At 41.3% G+C, this 16,425-nt stretch overlaps 1 protein-coding gene across 1 annotated transcript in view; it reads right to left on the bottom strand.

Moving 5' to 3' along the window:
* LOC128943622 (kinesin-like protein KIF2A) overlaps positions 1 to 16,425 on the bottom strand; it is a 236,267-nt gene that overhangs the window by 102,395 nt on the left and 117,447 nt on the right. Inside the window, 3 exon segments of the mRNA XM_054286517.1 lie at positions 899 to 1,061; positions 4,780 to 4,834; positions 10,435 to 10,530. Of these exon segments, the coding sequence (XP_054142492.1) occupies positions 899 to 1,061; positions 4,780 to 4,834; positions 10,435 to 10,530 (314 nt within the window).

The raw sequence follows: 16,425 nt of genomic DNA, 5'->3' as shown, positions 1-16,425 counted from the left end.
CCAGCTAGATCACTTTCTAACAGCTCTTTACTATCTAGAAAGAAAAGATGCTACCAGTAGACAATCATTAGAGACACATTTTCAAGGGCACAGCTTTGTTGTTTAGAAGTATTGCATTAGTGTAAACTAACAGACTAAAAAGTTTTTACTTTTGCTATGCTTCTCCTTTTACTTCTATCAAACTTAAGACACAAGTTTTCATTTTCAAGGCCTTTTAATAAATCTCTTATCCACCAACAGGATGTTAACATCTAACATCAGTCAGGGTACGATGCCAACTTTGACTTCCTAATTGTTGAATTAAAACCAAGATTTACGAAAATTCTCTGTCCCTATTCCTTAAGGCTATGGGAGGCACTTTCTAAGCATAAGGAAAATTATCTTTATCAAATTCCTTTCTAATATCAATATTCTTTGCAAAAATATTCACAATATTTAGATTTCATACCGAGACTATGACCTGTGGTGTCTAACCTTGCCTGTATCTAATCCATTAAGCAACTTGGACAAGGTAAACAGCTACTTCTAAACAAATTTTAAAGTGTTGTGCATTATTCTCTTTCAACTGTGGAAGTCAAACAGAAAAAGAAAGGCGAAAATGAAGATTCAAATACCATGGGGTCTCTGTCTCTGTGCTCTTTCCCCACCCTCTCCTGATTTGTTTGTCTCCTGAGGAAGCAATACACACTAGAGCCTGGAAAACTCTTGGAGGGTAACTGAGAGCAGGATTCAGGATAAACAGAGCTAAACCAAAAGTAAGCAGGCAAAAGAATGGAGTTAGCAACATACATTTCTGATAACAGAGAGAATACAAGTCCATGACCAAGGTAAACCCACAGTTATTGACATCAAAGATATATGAGAAAAAAGATTCCCAAAAACCCCCATATACACATACCTGTAAACCATTTCATTAGGAGCCATGTCATCAAAGGCATAATTAAAACGAAAAGTTTGGTTTTCTAGGTACCTTGTTAAATCCACCTTTTGTTTTGGTTCATGTACCATCACAACATCTTTACTAGGAATTGTCATTACATCAAGGTCTTTCATTAAAGTTTCTATAAAATAAATGAAATATATATATTTGTGGAAAACACCAATCACTTGTGTTAAAATTTTAAAAGTTCAATAGTAATAAAATAGTAATAAAAATTAGGACAAGAATTTGGACAATCAAAGTTAGGACAATAAGAGACAATAAAAAACAAAGAATTACGGATGTCTGGATGCTCTTGAGCACTAAGCCAAAAAAGCACACACACTAACAAAGGATTAACCCTTAAAAGCAATAGCCTGTTGCCTATTCATATATCTCATACATGATTCAAATATTTTTCAAACAAAGGGTGTCTTCTGCTTAATTTCTTCTCCCCCCCTCAACTTGTAAATCAATTTCTTGGCTCCTAGAAGTCTGGAAGAAGTCTGATAAGGAGGCAATAATTCTTCTCTTGAAATTTTGGTGTCTTGTTGCTGTTATCTTTATGCAAAGAATTTCTTGGTTATCTTATCCATTCCTTGAGCTAGTTACAAAAAGTATCTTACATCACATAGTTTCTATTTTAATATTATGCTATAGCCTAAAAGCTATATTTGTCACACTACTTAAAAAGATTAATATGGCACTACTAAAATTAATACAGTATAACTTTCCAACATAACACATATAGTACTCATTTTAATATTTGCGAAGGCTAATCACATAATATGCATCTTTCACATATTTAAGTAGCAACACATCACTATTTTTTAAGATTTTCATTGTTTACACTCTTATAATATCTCAGATAACACAGCTCCTCCAAGCAACAACACTGCAATGGACTTGGGCTTCTGATACCTAGATAGTAATCTGCTAAGTAAGAGATTTCATTTTTGAAGTCTAGTTGTCCTCTCTTACCAGGTGCTAGAAGGTAAAGAAAGGTTGTACAAAGTTGATTAGAAAAACTAAGATAATTAATGATAGCACCATCATTAAGCTTCATTTTAAAATTCTATCTTTTTATTTTTCCTAAATCTCTTAAGTTATAGACATATCTTCACAGCTTTTAAAAAGTAAGAAAATTGTTTTCCTTCTACATAGTTTCATTTTTGTATTCCTTCTGGAATCTCAAGTCTTTAATATAGAATGTCTCTAAAATAAAATGCTTTCTTTAAATTATCTTGTAAGCAGAAAAAGCTGAACATGCTAAAGATGTTTCTTATCACTAGGAATGAACAAAAGCCTTCTAGATGCAATTTTAGTAGTGAGTTCTCAGGTTATAATTACTACATAGCACTACAATTCATTGCTAATTATGTACGATATATGACAGCAAAACAGAGAACCCAGGGATCCACGAGATGCACAAAAATAATGATCCTTTCTGTGTAAAGTCAGGATCACTGATGTGTCCTACTTGCATTTCTATGTTAAATTTCTTAAGGCATGCAGTTCAAGAATTTGATGTAACTCTATCCAATCAGGTAGACATATTTTCATCAGTTAAAATGCCATTCAAACAGCAAAATGGTTACTATTGCATGACATTACACACCAACAGAAATATGCATTCAGGTCACTATATATTCTATTTTTCAACTGCACTGCAATAAAATAAAATGCAATTATTCTGAAGCAATCAAAGAGAATAAATAAGGAATAATAGTGAAAAGATCTATAAAAAGGTAAATTTTTTCAGAAAAAAACTTTAGTCAAAACAGTCAAAAGCTGGGTTTTTTTAAACAATTGTTTTAAATATTTGTCACTGAAATAAAATCTTAAAATTTCAGTCTGAAGACCTTCGTCCTGCAAAGTCAATCTACAAAATGACTGGTGCTGAGAACACCTAAAGAATTTGGTGATAATTTTGTGTTTGTGAGACTACCTGAAATTGATTGATACACTTGATTTCTTGCAAATTATTTGAACATCTTACAGCATTTCAAAATACGGAACATGAAAGGGGAAAGAATATTTTTGACATGTTATTGCAATAATAAAGGAAAAATGATTTATATGTTTCTCTTTAGGGTATTACACACTAACATCTTCTATTTCTTGATATAATTTTAAAATGTAGCAAGAGAAATATTGTTTCTTATGAACTTTCAAAATTAAAGTGAATGTTCCCAGAATACTGCATTATGTGGGTACAAGATTATGGTTCCTCCCCAGCATATATTATTTCATTAATACCTTTTTATAATAGCTTATTCTTAAAAATGCAAAATAACTTCAGTGCGAATCTCATTTTTACTTAGACACTCATCTTCCTACCAACAACTCAGAACTATTCTTAGTAGTTCCAAACCACTAATATCCAAGATATTTGCACAGAATCAAGTCCCTCTTCTGAAACTTAATTTATGCCTCATACCAATTTGCTGTCAGTTATTGTATTTTCACTGTCTCCACCTTCAGTGCAAGTTGAAGGTAACATTCCCCCCATGTATCACATTTCTAAGTTATATTTTATTAAAGATAGCCTCCAATGCTAAAACAGAAATTGAACTGTTGCCAGACTTGTATATTGAATGCCCTTATGACATATGTTGTGAAAAATAGTTTCAATCAATCAGTTTTTGAGATTATGCATTCCTTTCAGATCAATAAAAAAATACAGGGAATAAGAAAACAGTAAAAGTAATAAAAAAAAAAAGGAGGGGAAGCAGCAACGTGGAGGGGAAAAAATAAAATAAAACTAACTTTATACTAACATCAATATATGTTTTCCCTTTCCTATACAATTCTCCCATGTTCCTCTGGATATCCTCCAGATAACTCTCAATGTGTAGTTGACAGTACAAAAATAATAAATGCATCCCATGTTGTTTCAGAGTCAAAGTGATGTTCTTTGAGTCCTTAGGCTAAAAAAAAAAAAAAAAAAAAAACAAAAACAAAGAGAAGGAAAGAAACATCTTTCAAAATGAAAATCAGCTTACTTTAAGCTTACTTTAGTGTTGGATTCATCCAGGCTTTGATCCAGATGCATTTGCAGTTCTTAATTTCTCATAAAAGTAAAGAACTTAATAGAAAGATTGGGATTTGACTGGAGTTGAAAACTAAATGTTTTTTTTGGTGGGGGATATAGACTCCAGTTTGATCACCAGGCAGTAAGAAATAAAAATTGTCAAGCAAATCATACATGAAGAGAAGTCACTAAGGAGTGCTTCCAGTACCTAAAAATAATTGTTTAGTGCCATTTCATATGCCCTAAGGTATCCTGCCCAGCCCTGAGCAGCAATTCCAGGAGGTACATGTCTCCAGTTTGTCTATAACCTGCTAGCCCTGCAAGGATATCTTGGACACCCTTGAACACCTTAAATGTCAGAAGACACCAACATTCAGGCACCTGAATTGTACCCTTCATGTCAGATTCAAGACTTGAAAGTACAAATATTCATCTATAACAAAAAAGTGTAGGAAAGTTTTCATTGAGTAGCTCACTGATCAGAAGATCACTTCAAGATACTTTAAAAGAATGGTGATACAAACACAACATAAAAATACTGAAGAAATTACTGTAGAATTAATTCCCAGATCAATGAAATGCATCCTAGATGACTTTGGGAAAAAATTACACTCCATAAAATGGTGACAGTTTAACTACTTTTTTCCCCATCTTTATTCAGATTATGATAAGTGTATAAATTTTCTGAGTACCTCACACATAATGTCCAGTATAACAGAGTTTTGCCTTTGATTGGTATTTTTAGATCTCTTTAATATAAATAATATTACTCTATCAGAAGCAGCTTTTCAGAGAAAAAAATCCACAAAATCTTAAATGTACATACCTTTTTTATTGAGTGGTCGTTTTCGTACACAAACACATATCCTGTGCTCATCAATCTACAAAGGAAACAATCTTTCAGTTAAATATACCCCAATTCGTTATATAGTATTTTACTTCTATTCTTGAACTACAATAATATTTAAACAAATATAAATTTACAAGATAGTGAGTCATCTGAATGTGTAAAAGCCCCTTGTATCTGCACAGTAACCTAGAATCCAAAAGGGAGAACCATACATTAATAAAACAGTGATCTGATCCTGCAGAGTACCTGCTATGTCTTGGAATATAGCAAGCTAAATCCAGGTGTAACAGGGTAGATATGCTATTGACAGAAATTGTCACAATATCTTTGATCATGCCCAGGTAGAATTCTCAGTCTTGAGGGGTACATAAGAGGTAAAAAGCAGAATCAGGACCCTAAACCTCAGAAAGGCAAACTTTCAGTGCTGGTGTATGTGATCCCTTGGGAAACTGTTCTCAGAAGTAAAGGAGCAAATGTGAGCTGGGAGATATTAAAAAGACATTTTTTTCATAGAGTGCAAGGGCTTGATATTAAAGTTTTGGGGGTTCGCTGAAGTTAGCAATATGAATTAAGCATTTAAATTTTAGCTTGTTGAATTGTGTGTTGAATTTTAACCTTTTACTTAAGAAACCTCTGCCATAGTACAAAGGGCATTGGAAAATGCAAATTTCTGAAGCTTTTTGCAATAAAGGACAATACCGGGAGAAGACCAAGGATTATGAGAAACCCAGATAAAGGGGCTACTCTGTCTGCAAGCTGATCAAAATCGACAGATGTACTCAGATAAGCACCAAGAGACCAAAGTGCACATGCAAAGAAGAAAAGTTCAAAAGTTCAACCATGAGGAAGACCATGGCCTTCAGCCTCAGAGACCACCACCATGAACAACGCATGCCCAGAAGGGTGTGGATCAAATTACCATGCGAGGTGAGGACAGGTGGGGCCAGGGGTTGAATATGCATAAAAAGGTTGAGCAATGTAATGTATATGGAACACCTTTGTGAATAAAAGATGGGGCTCAGACCAGGGCTCGGGGCACAAGTTTTCATGAGAGCTCCTCTTGCTCTTGGCATAGGAGGAAGACAGTCGAGCTGTTGTATACCACCGGGATGTTATATATACACATTATAATATTGCTTTTTGCAAATATTAATGGATACTATATGTAAAATATTACAGAAACTTTGCTATAAAGACATAGTTGGGTTTTTTTTTTTATTTCTGTTGTTAATTAAACTTAGACATGGTAGTGAAATAGCTGATATAGTATGCTTGTGTTAAAATGCCTGCTTGGTTGGGACAACATTCAATGAACATGTGATGGAGACCCCTGCTACTGAGATGCAAATTATCAGCACCCACCGTCTGTAGAAAATATGGACCAAAGCCCAAACTGGAGGTGATAACAAGAACAGACCAAAACCACAGCCAAGAAATACACATGGTCTAAAAAGGCGGACCTAAGGAGGAGCCATGCTAAACAGTTCTTGGAACATGTAAACTAGTTAAGGGGAAATTTTAGATATGCATAATTGTTTATGAATATGCAATAGGCTGATGCAATAGGAAAGGTATTTAAAGCCTCTCCGAAATAGCAGGTGTGTTCTCAGTGGAATGCCAAGCACACAGCCATAAATCTTTGCTTTATTGTCTTTGTCTTCTGTTGTCCTTTATTAAACTTTTACATTTTTACAGGAGAGTGAACCTCATTTTTCACAGTGAGAATCCACTGCCACCACGAAGCCCAGCCCTGTACTGCTTTTTCTTCCTTATTGTGGGTGAACCTTTGCTCATAAGAGCAGTCGTTGCACTGGGAGCTTATTAACACCCAATCTATCTGGAAAGGACCGTCACCATCTATTCGGGTGCCTCAGGGGAAAACTTGGGATCCCGAGCCCCTCCCTCTCTGCAGGAGCCTCTCCTAGCTGTGTTCAGGAGCCTGGCTGCAACTGTCCAGCCCCACCGGTTTTTGTCACTGCTCCAGGTTCTTCACTACACTGTAACCAGCACCCTGTGTCTGCTGGGACACCTCACGACTTCTGCTACAGCTGCGGAGTTTTTGTTACATTTTGCTTGTCACTCCAGGGTCTGCTCATCCCTGCTGTTCCAGCTTTCTGCTTCCAAGGTTCCTGCTACAGCTTATTTTGCTATCTGGAGGGGCACTGGGACTGACTGCCCCCTCCCGCCTCCTTCCCCCCAAGAGTTTGCAAAGGAAGCCCTTTTCTATCTCTTCTGCTGGCTGCGCCTGCCATTACAGGGTGAGAGAGAGGCAACTGAGCTCATGCCACAGCTGCCCCTGCAGCCATGGGAGAATCATCGCACCTTACCTGCCCAGCCAGGAGTCACCAGCACCCCTGCCGGCTGTGATCGTAACTACACCAAAGGGGAAAGTGCTTGACAGCCAAGAGAAGGCTGTTACTGGGTTTCTGATTTTGTTTGTTGTTGCTGCTATTGTTGCTGTTTGTTGCCTTGTTGTACATATACATACTAGTAAAGAACTGTTATTCCTTTTCCCATATGTTTGCCTGAAAGCCCCTTAAGTTCAAAGTTATAATAATTCAGAGGGAAGGGGGTCATATTTTCCATTCCAAGGGAGGTTCCTGCCTTCTTTGGCAAACACCTGTCTTTCAAACCAAGACAAGTGGCTAAGCCACTATCCATTATATTTGAGAAATCATGGCAGTCTGGTGAAGTTCCCATGACTGGAAAAGGGGAAACATAACCCCAATGTTCAAAAAGGGAAATAAGGAAGACCAGGGAACTACAGACCAATCAATGTCACCTCAGTGCCCTGCTAAGGCAGGGTCACCCAGAGCAAGTTACACAGGAACATGTCCAAATGGGTTCTGAATGTCTCCAGAGAAGGAGACTCCATGCCCTCCCTGGGCAGCCTGTTCCAGTGTCTTGCCACCCTCACTGTAAAAAATAAGTTCTTTATGATGAGGTGAATCTTTTGCATTTTAGTTTATGGCCATTGCTCCTCATTCTGTCACTGGGCATCACTGAAAAGAGTCTACCACCATCCTCTTGGCACCTGCCTTTGAGATATTTATATGCATTAATGAGATCCTGTCCTGGGGTGACTTTACAATCCCCAATCATCTGTTCTGTTTATGCTGGATATTAAGTTTTTCACCTTTAAGACTGGTTCTGAGACCGAAGGAGAGGCAGAAGCAGGCAGTTTGTTTTCAGAAACTGCATTCACTCCTCCACATTCCTTCTCCTGGACTGTGTTGTCTGCAGCATGAACGGACAGCAGGAGAGAGCTCTCCATTGCTTTTTAGTTAGTTTTTAGCTAGCTGAGGCAGAGAAGTTCCCCAGACTGTGTTTTTTTCTTTTTCTTGGAACTGTTCAAACCTGCTCTAGACTGAAAACCCAGAAGAGCACCGGGAGCTCACACCTGTTGCCCACCAGGGCCTAGGCCTGGGCCATGGCATTTTCCAGCACTGAAGAGACTGATAAGAGACTAAGAGAGCCGAGCTACACTCCACGACAAGTACTTTCTGAATTTTCCATCTCTTCAGAACAAGAGGTTCTACTGTTTAATACTATTAATTTTTTATGCTTGTGAATACTTTGCTTGTTAAATAAACAGTTTTTTCTACATTTCTCTGAGGAAATCTTTTCCCGAACCAGTAGGGGGAGGGGCTGCTTGAATTTGCTTTTCTAGAGGGACCCCATTTGGAGGTTTCCTCCCAAATTTTGTCCTAAACCAAGACAGATCCCCACTCAGTCTTCTCTAGACTAAACAGGCCCAGCTCCCACAGTCTCTCCCCATAAGAGAGATGCTCCAGTTCCCTCATCATCTTTGTGGCCTTCTGCTGGACCCTGTGCCTGACAAACTTGGTGGCCTCTATTATAGGGTTACAACATTGGTGGATGAGACAAGAGCGACTGTTGTCATCTACCTGGACTAGTGTAAAGCATTTGACACTCTCCTGTACAACATGATAGTCTCTAAACTGGAGAGACATGGATTTGACAGATGGACCACTTGGTGGATAAGGAATTGGCTGGACAGTTGCACTCAAAGAGTTACAGTCAATGGCTCAATGTCCAAGTGGAGACCAGTGATGACTGGTGTTCCTCGGGGGTTGGTATTGGGACCAGCGCTGTTTAACATCTTTGTTAGTGAGATGGACAGTAGGATTGAGTGCACCCTCAGCAATTTTGCTGACAACACCAAGCTGTGTGGTGTGGTTGACATGCTGGAGGGAAGGAATACCATCCATAGGGACCTGGACAGGCTCCAGAGTTGGGCCCATGTGAAATTCATGAAGTCCAACAAGGCCAAATGCAAGGTCCTGAACCTGAGTTAAGGCAATCCCAAACATGGATACTGGCCGGGCAATGAGTAGATTGAGAGCAGGCCTGCCAAGAAGGACTTGGAGGTATTGGTGGGTGAGAAACTGAATATGAGCTGGCAATGTGTGCTCACAGCCCAGAAAGTGAATCACATTCTAGACTGTATCAAAAGCAGTGTGACCAGCAGGTCAAGAGGTCATTCTCCTTTTCTACTCTGCTCTTGTCAGACCCCACCTGGAGTACTGCATCCAGCTCTGGGGCTTCCAGCATAAGGACGTGGACCTGTTGGAGTGAGTCCAGAGGAAGCCATGAAGATGATCGAGGGCTGGAGCACCTCTGCTATGGAGACAGGCTGGGAGAGCTGAGGGTGTTCAGCCTGGAGAAAAGATGGCTCTGGGGAAACCTTATAGCAGCCTTCTAGTACCTAAAGGTGTGGGAACCCAGAACAACCCTCTGGCTGTCCAGGACGGCCAAGACCCCTGCCAGGGGGCTCAGAAGCCCTGGCACGGAGCCCAAAACATCTGTGGTTTTGATTATGACCCGTGGAGCAAATTACCAACCTTATATGAAGATCAGCAAGCCACAACAGTTTAGGTAGAATAATAGTGAAGTTATCACGGGGTGAAAAAGTAGATTTTGGGGTTTTTGGTATGGGGGTTCAGGAAGCAAGATGGAGGGAACTGGGCATGTCCAGCCTTTCTCCTTCTTCTTCTTGGCCTCCATCTTCTGCTGTGATGTTGGCCCTTACAGATTAGTTTAGAGTAGAAGCCCACTGTCTAACATAGGTGATAAGTATTGGAAAGTAATTGTAAACATTGTATATGCTGTTTTTAGTATAAAGACATAACACCACCCCAGGGGCAGGCAGTGTGCCTGGAACTGTCCTGCTGGATGGATCTCGGCAGGGCAGGAGAAAATTTTTTATCGATAAGATGCAATAAACAACCTTGAGACCGAGAACTGAAGAGCTCTGACTCATTCTTCAAGCGCTCGGGCTGGGAAAAGAGACTTTAAACATTCTCGGGGTCACAGTGACCCAAAAGACCCTGAGATAAAGGGGGCCCACAGGAAAGATGGGGAGGAACTCTTTAGCAGGGAGTATAGTGGTGAGGGGAAATGGTTTTAAACTAAAATAGGAGAGATTTATATTAGATGTTAGGAAGAAATTATTTACTGTGAGGGTGGTGAGACACAGATTTCCCAAAGAACTTGTGGATGCTCCCTCTGTGGAAGTGTTCAAGGCCAGGTACATACATCGGAAATAAATTGGAGACAAAGAGCAAAATTCAGAAGGATAAAAAATTTCCACATCACTTGGGTACTTACAGGATCTGCAGTTGTCAGTGGTCTATAATCCAAACTTCCCCTGAAACCTCTTATCATACACATAATTTCATAATTTGGATTTGTATCATCAACATCCTAGGGAAATAAGCAACAGAATTTCTAATATACTTTTCCCCTGAAATTACCAAATTTCAATAAATTCTAAATTTATTTGTAAAAAAAATACACATTAACTAAAATGTTAATTTTTATCCAAAACACCATAAATGTCTCAACTGCAAGTTTAATGCCTTTTTCTATTCTGATGTAGCTAATTTACTGGTCATAAAACACAACAATTATATACTTTCTATTTCATATTTTTGGTTGGCATGTATTAGAAAATACTTTTGAACAGAGGAGTCATTAAAATTCTACTCAACAAAGAAATGACTACTGCTTTTTGCCAGAATCTTCACATAAAGAAACACAGTTAAACATCTTGCACAACAGATAACATATACAGTCAATGCTTCTTAATCTGAGATGAATTAGTCCAACAGACAAATGGATACACTCTATTATACAGGTACAAAACAGACTGCAGAGTACAGTGCAGGTGCCCTAGCCACTGTAAACACAACCCTGCTGCATCCAAGTTGGTTAAAGGAGGTTGATCCTACTTGCTGGTCCTGAGTTAGCTCCTACAGTTACTTGGATGCATTGGAAACTGTTCTAATACTCCTAGACCCCCCCCCCAAAAAAAAAGCAGAATCAATCCAAATGATACACAGAAGGCTATATTCAGGCACACAAGGTCTCCTGTCCCTAAACCTGGAACCATGAGTATCTGAGTGAATGGACATATAAGAGGCCATGCACAGAGCCCCTCTAAACCTTGCAAAGCCTGAGCTACTGAGCCTACTGTGGGCTGTGCTGGTTCACTGCAGAATCACTCAAATGTTCTTTCTGTCAGTTCTCCCCGCAACTATCAGTTTTTACCCCATTTCAGAACATGCTGCTGATGCCATGCATAGCCAGCTCTGGTGCTCAGACCTTATTAAACTTTGCATGGTTTCCTACAGATGAGCTAAAACCCCTTCTGGATCATATCTGATGATGGGCACTTTCCGAAAGTACTGCATTAGGGTTAATAAGCTGAAATGTAGCCAGCTCATGTCTCTACACCTGTAACACAGCTGATCCACACTTCAGACAAAACTGTGCCCTGGTAATCAGAAGCTGACTGTACCTGTAAGTTGTTCACGCTGACTACAGTGAACTAAAAATACTTACAGTAAGTCAATAATAAATGTATTCCTGCTGAAACATTTCCTTCTAACATTCAGAAAGGGGTATTGCTTATTATGGAAAAGGTATTTGCCTAATATTCTTCAATCTCTGTTTAAAGGTCTTGCCCACCAGATGCCAGTGCATGGCTAATTTTTGATGCATTTCACAAAAACAACAGAATATGCAAATGATGGATGAAAAGGGCTGTCACAGAAGTGATAAAAAGAAAATTTAAGCTGTAGCACCACATCAAAGAATTTTAACATATGGAACAAATTATTTGCTCCTCACACATTAGGCCATAGTAATACTTTGCACTTGTTTAAGTGAATGTAAATTAGAGAACAAGAATTCAAAATAAGTGATTTTAGGTAAACTTAGAAAAATCATTAAACCATGAAATAAATTGCCTGAATTGGTGGTGGTATTTCTTGTGTCACTAGCAGATTGGTAGTTGTATTGGGTTTGCATGGCCAGGTTTCAGGTAGAGGTAGGGCTACAGAGGTTGCTTCTGTGAGAAGCTGCAAGCTTCCCCTATGTCCAATGGAGCCAATGACAGCCAGGTCCAAGATGGACTTGCCACCAGCAATGGCTGAACCCATCAGTGATGGTGGTAATGCCTCTGTAATAAAATATTTTTAAAAGGGAAAAAATTATTCCGTGGAAGTACTTGGGGACAGAGAAGAGTGGAGTGAGAATATGTGAGAGGAACAACTCTGCAGACACCAAGGTCAGGGGAGAAGAAGGGGGAGGAGGTGCTCCAGGTGCCAGAGTTGAGATTCCCCTGCAGCCTGTGGCAAAGACCATGGTAAGACATCCATGCCCCTGCAGCCCATGGAGGTCCACAGGGAGCAGAGGTCGACCCACGAGTCCATGAAGACCCACTATGGAGCAGGTGGATGCCCAAAGGAGGCTGTGACACCATCTGAAGCCCACGTTGGAGTTGGCTCCTGGCAGGACCTGTGGCCCTGTGGAGAGAGAAGCCCATGCTGCAACAGGTTTACTTGACAGGACTTGTGACCCTGTGGGGGATGCCTGCTGGAGCAGCCTGTCCTTTAAGGATTGCACCCTGTGGAAAGGGACCCACATTGGAGCAGTTTGTGAAGGACTGTAGCCTGTGAGAAGGACTTAAGTTGGAGAAGTTTGAGGAGGACTGTCTCCCATAGGAGGGATGCCATGCTGGAGAAGGGGAAGGAGTCCTGTCCCTGAGAAGGAAGCAGAAACAACATGTGATGAACTGACCATAACCTCCAATTCCTGTCTCCCTGTGTAATTGGGGGAAGGAGGTAGAGAATTGAAAATAAAGTTGAGACTGGGAATGAGGGAGGGTAGAGAGGAAGGGGTTCATAGGATTTGTTTTGTTTCTCATTATCCTACTCTATGTCATGATTTGACCCTGGCACAATGCCAGTGCCTCCGTGAGAATACACTCTCCCTGGTGTCTGCTGTGAGATGTGATGTGACCAGGAATAAGAACCGCAGGCTCTTGCTTAAAAAGAAAGAAAAAGTTTATTAACTAGACTACAAGCGAAAGAAAAAACACAGAAGGAAAAATGAAAACCTTACAAAAGCATTCTCCTCCTCCCCCCACCAAATTCCCAATACCATACATCTTCCAAAATCACTAACTCTTAGTCTGGCACCACCCTTTAGAATACCCAATTCTCAGTTCATCCAAAAAGGGAGGAGTCCTTCTTGTAGCCATGGTATCTTCTTCCTTTCTATGTTCAGTGCTCTCACCACCGAACTTGGAACCAAGCTGTCTCGAGGGTTGTCTTTTAAGGATGCATCGTCCCACTCCAAAAGGCACAGTCTCTCCTTTCGGGACATCTGTCCCCCCCATATTTTTAGCACCCCCTGGGGCCGAGGAGTATCCACACTGCACTCCTCCTGGTTCTGAGGCCCGGGCTCCCCCTCGAATACAGTCTCCGCATGGCACAGAAACAGTCCATAGCTATACAAAAAGCATCCAGCAACAATGCTACTCCATCACCCTTTCCACCCCTGGGGTTCTTCTTTCTCTCTCTCTTGCTCAGACCTTCCTCTCCTTTACTCAGTTCCTTCTTCATCCTCTAAATTCATATCTTCTCCAGGGGAAGGTTAATGCTCTGCTAAGTTTTCATTATCCACAAAAGGGTTAAAAGCCCTTACACTCGGCTGGACACCTTGTGGCAGTTCCCCCCCCAGTCCTTCTCCGAAGCCGAGCGGCCCTGCTGCAGGCACATGTTTATGGAATTTCAAGGTAACAAGCACAGGCTGCCTTTTCTCTCTCCGTCTCCCGGGGGAAGGGGGGGGGGGGGGGGGGGGCGGGTAGAATACCTCTTGTGCTCCTCCATTCCTTCCATTCCTCCACCCTTGGGCTCCTCAGGGTCAGGCCTACCTCCCCCAGGCTGTGTGGCTTTCCCCTCCCCCACCCAGCAGCAGACAGCTGGGCAGGGGAGAGCTCTGACCTCTTTCACCAAGGGAACTCAAGAGAGCTCCCAGGTGAGCAGCTCTGGTTTTTAACCCCTCTGTTTTCTCAGAGGCGGATCTAATTTTCAGTAGTCAAACCAAGTGCCAATCTTAAAATCTGAGCATCCATTGGTGGTTTGGTGGTAGTGACCACAGCATCTCAGAAATCTCATTTCCGGTCAACCTACCACACTGGTAATAAATTCAATTAATATCCCCAACTCGAGTCTGTTTTGCCCATGATGGTAATCAGTGAGTGATTTCTCCCTACCCTTATCTCAACCCATGAGCCTTTCCTTATATTTTCCCTCCCCTGTCCAGCTGAGGAGGGGAGTGATAGAGCAGCTTTGGTGGGCACCTGGCATCCGGCAAGAGTCAGCCCACCACAAGAGTATCTCTTAGGAGAGACTAACACATACACATACAGGCTGCCAAAAAGACTACGCTGCTAGTTTTGCTAAAGCTTTTACACTTCTATGACAGAAAGCCATTTAATATTAATTGATTTTCTCAAAAGATTGACGTAGTGGGTTGACTCTGGCTGGATGCCCAGGCATCCACCAAAACCGCTCTATCATTCCTCTTCACAGCTGGAGAGGGAGAGGGAAAAGAAAATATAACAAAGGGTTCATGGGTTGAGATAAGGACTGGGAGAGATCACTCATCAAATACTGTCATGGGCAAAACAGGCTTGAATTAGAGATATTAATTGAATTTATTAATTGAATTTATTACTAGCAAAATCAGAGCAGAATAATAATAAGAAAACTAGGACCTTAAAAACACCTTGCCCCCACCCCTCCCTCCTTCCTAGATCAACCTCCTTCCCCCAGTGGCACAGGGAGACAGGGAATGGAGGTTATGGTCAGTTAATCATATGTTGTTTCTGTGTCTGCTCAAGGAGAGGAGTCCTTCCTCTGCTTCATCGTGAGCTTCCTCCCATGTGAGACAGTTTTCCATTAACTTCTCCAACATGAGTCCACCTCATGGGCAATGGTTCTCTGTTAACTGCTGCAATGTGAGTCCATCCCATTGGCAACAGTCCTCCCCAATTTGCTGTAGCATGGGTCACCCACTGGTTGCAGTCCTTCAGGGACAGGCTGCTACAATGTGGGTCCCCCACGGGCTCACAAGTCCTACCAGGAGCCTGCTCCAACACAGGCTTCCCACAGGCTCACAGTCTCTTCCTAGGCATCCACCTCCTCTAGCATGGATCTCCTCCATGGGCTGCAAGTGGATGTCTTCATCCCCATGGACCTCCATGGGCTGCAAGGGCACAGCCTCCTTCACCATGGCCTTCACCACAGGCTGCAGAGGAATCTCAGCTCCAGTGCCCAGAGCAGCTCCTCTCCCTCCTTCTCTACTGACCTTGGTGTCTGCAGAGTTGTTCCTCTCACATGTTCTCACCCTGGTCTTTTCTGGCTGCCAATTGCAACTGCACAATACTTTTTTTTTTCTTCTTCTTCTTAAATCTGTTATCACAGAGGCTTTGCCACCACTTCTAATTGGCCCAGCCTTGGCTAGTGGCCCATCTGTCTTGGAGCCGCCAGGGGTTGGCTCTGCCAGACATGAAGGAAGCTTCTAACAGCTTCTCTGAGAAGCCATCCCTGTAGTCCCCCTGCTACCAAAGCCTGGCCATATAAACTCAATTAAACTAACAACTTCATTTCTTTCACATAAGTTTATAACATCTTACGAGCAAACTGTTTGCATTATGCAAAGCTAATTTATAAATGCATAGACATGTATAAAGGAAAAAGAAAAAAAACTCAGTTTCACTGTTCAAACATGAGTCTAAAAGAGATCTATAAAACATCAAAGATCATAAAGAACAATTTATCATAATGCTGTAATTAACCCCATGCAGCAGGGGGTTAGGCTTGGGGAAGAGTGGCTGGAAAGCTGCCTAGTGGAAATGTTATGCTAACAAACAGGGAAGGCCTTGTTGGAGATGTGAAGGTTGGGGGCAGCCTTTGCTCTAGTGACCATGAGATTGTGGAGTTCAGTATTGGGCAAGGAGGAAGCAGGGCAGCATGTAAGATTACAACCCTGCAGTTCAGGAGAGCTAATTTTAGCCTCTTCATGGATCTTCTTGGACAAATCCCATGGGAACAGACCCTGCAGGGAAGAGGGGTGGGTCCAAGAGTTTTGGTTGATATTAAAGTATTGCTTCCTCCAGGCTCAAGAACAATGCATCCTGATGATGAGCAAGAAATCAGGTACAGGGGGCAAAAGACTTGCCTGGATGAATTAAGAACTCCTGTTGTTACTCATGCAAAAGGAGGAAGCACATAGGAGGTAGAAGCA

Source organism: Melozone crissalis, unplaced genomic scaffold (assembly GCF_028551555.1).
Source record: "Melozone crissalis strain CALT ecotype California unplaced genomic scaffold, PUWL_Pcris_2 ptg000049l_1, whole genome shotgun sequence".
Classification (NCBI taxonomy): domain Eukaryota; kingdom Metazoa; phylum Chordata; class Aves; order Passeriformes; family Passerellidae; genus Melozone; species Melozone crissalis.
Note: the sequence above shows the minus strand (reverse complement) of the source record. Positions and strands in the feature narration are given on the sequence as shown.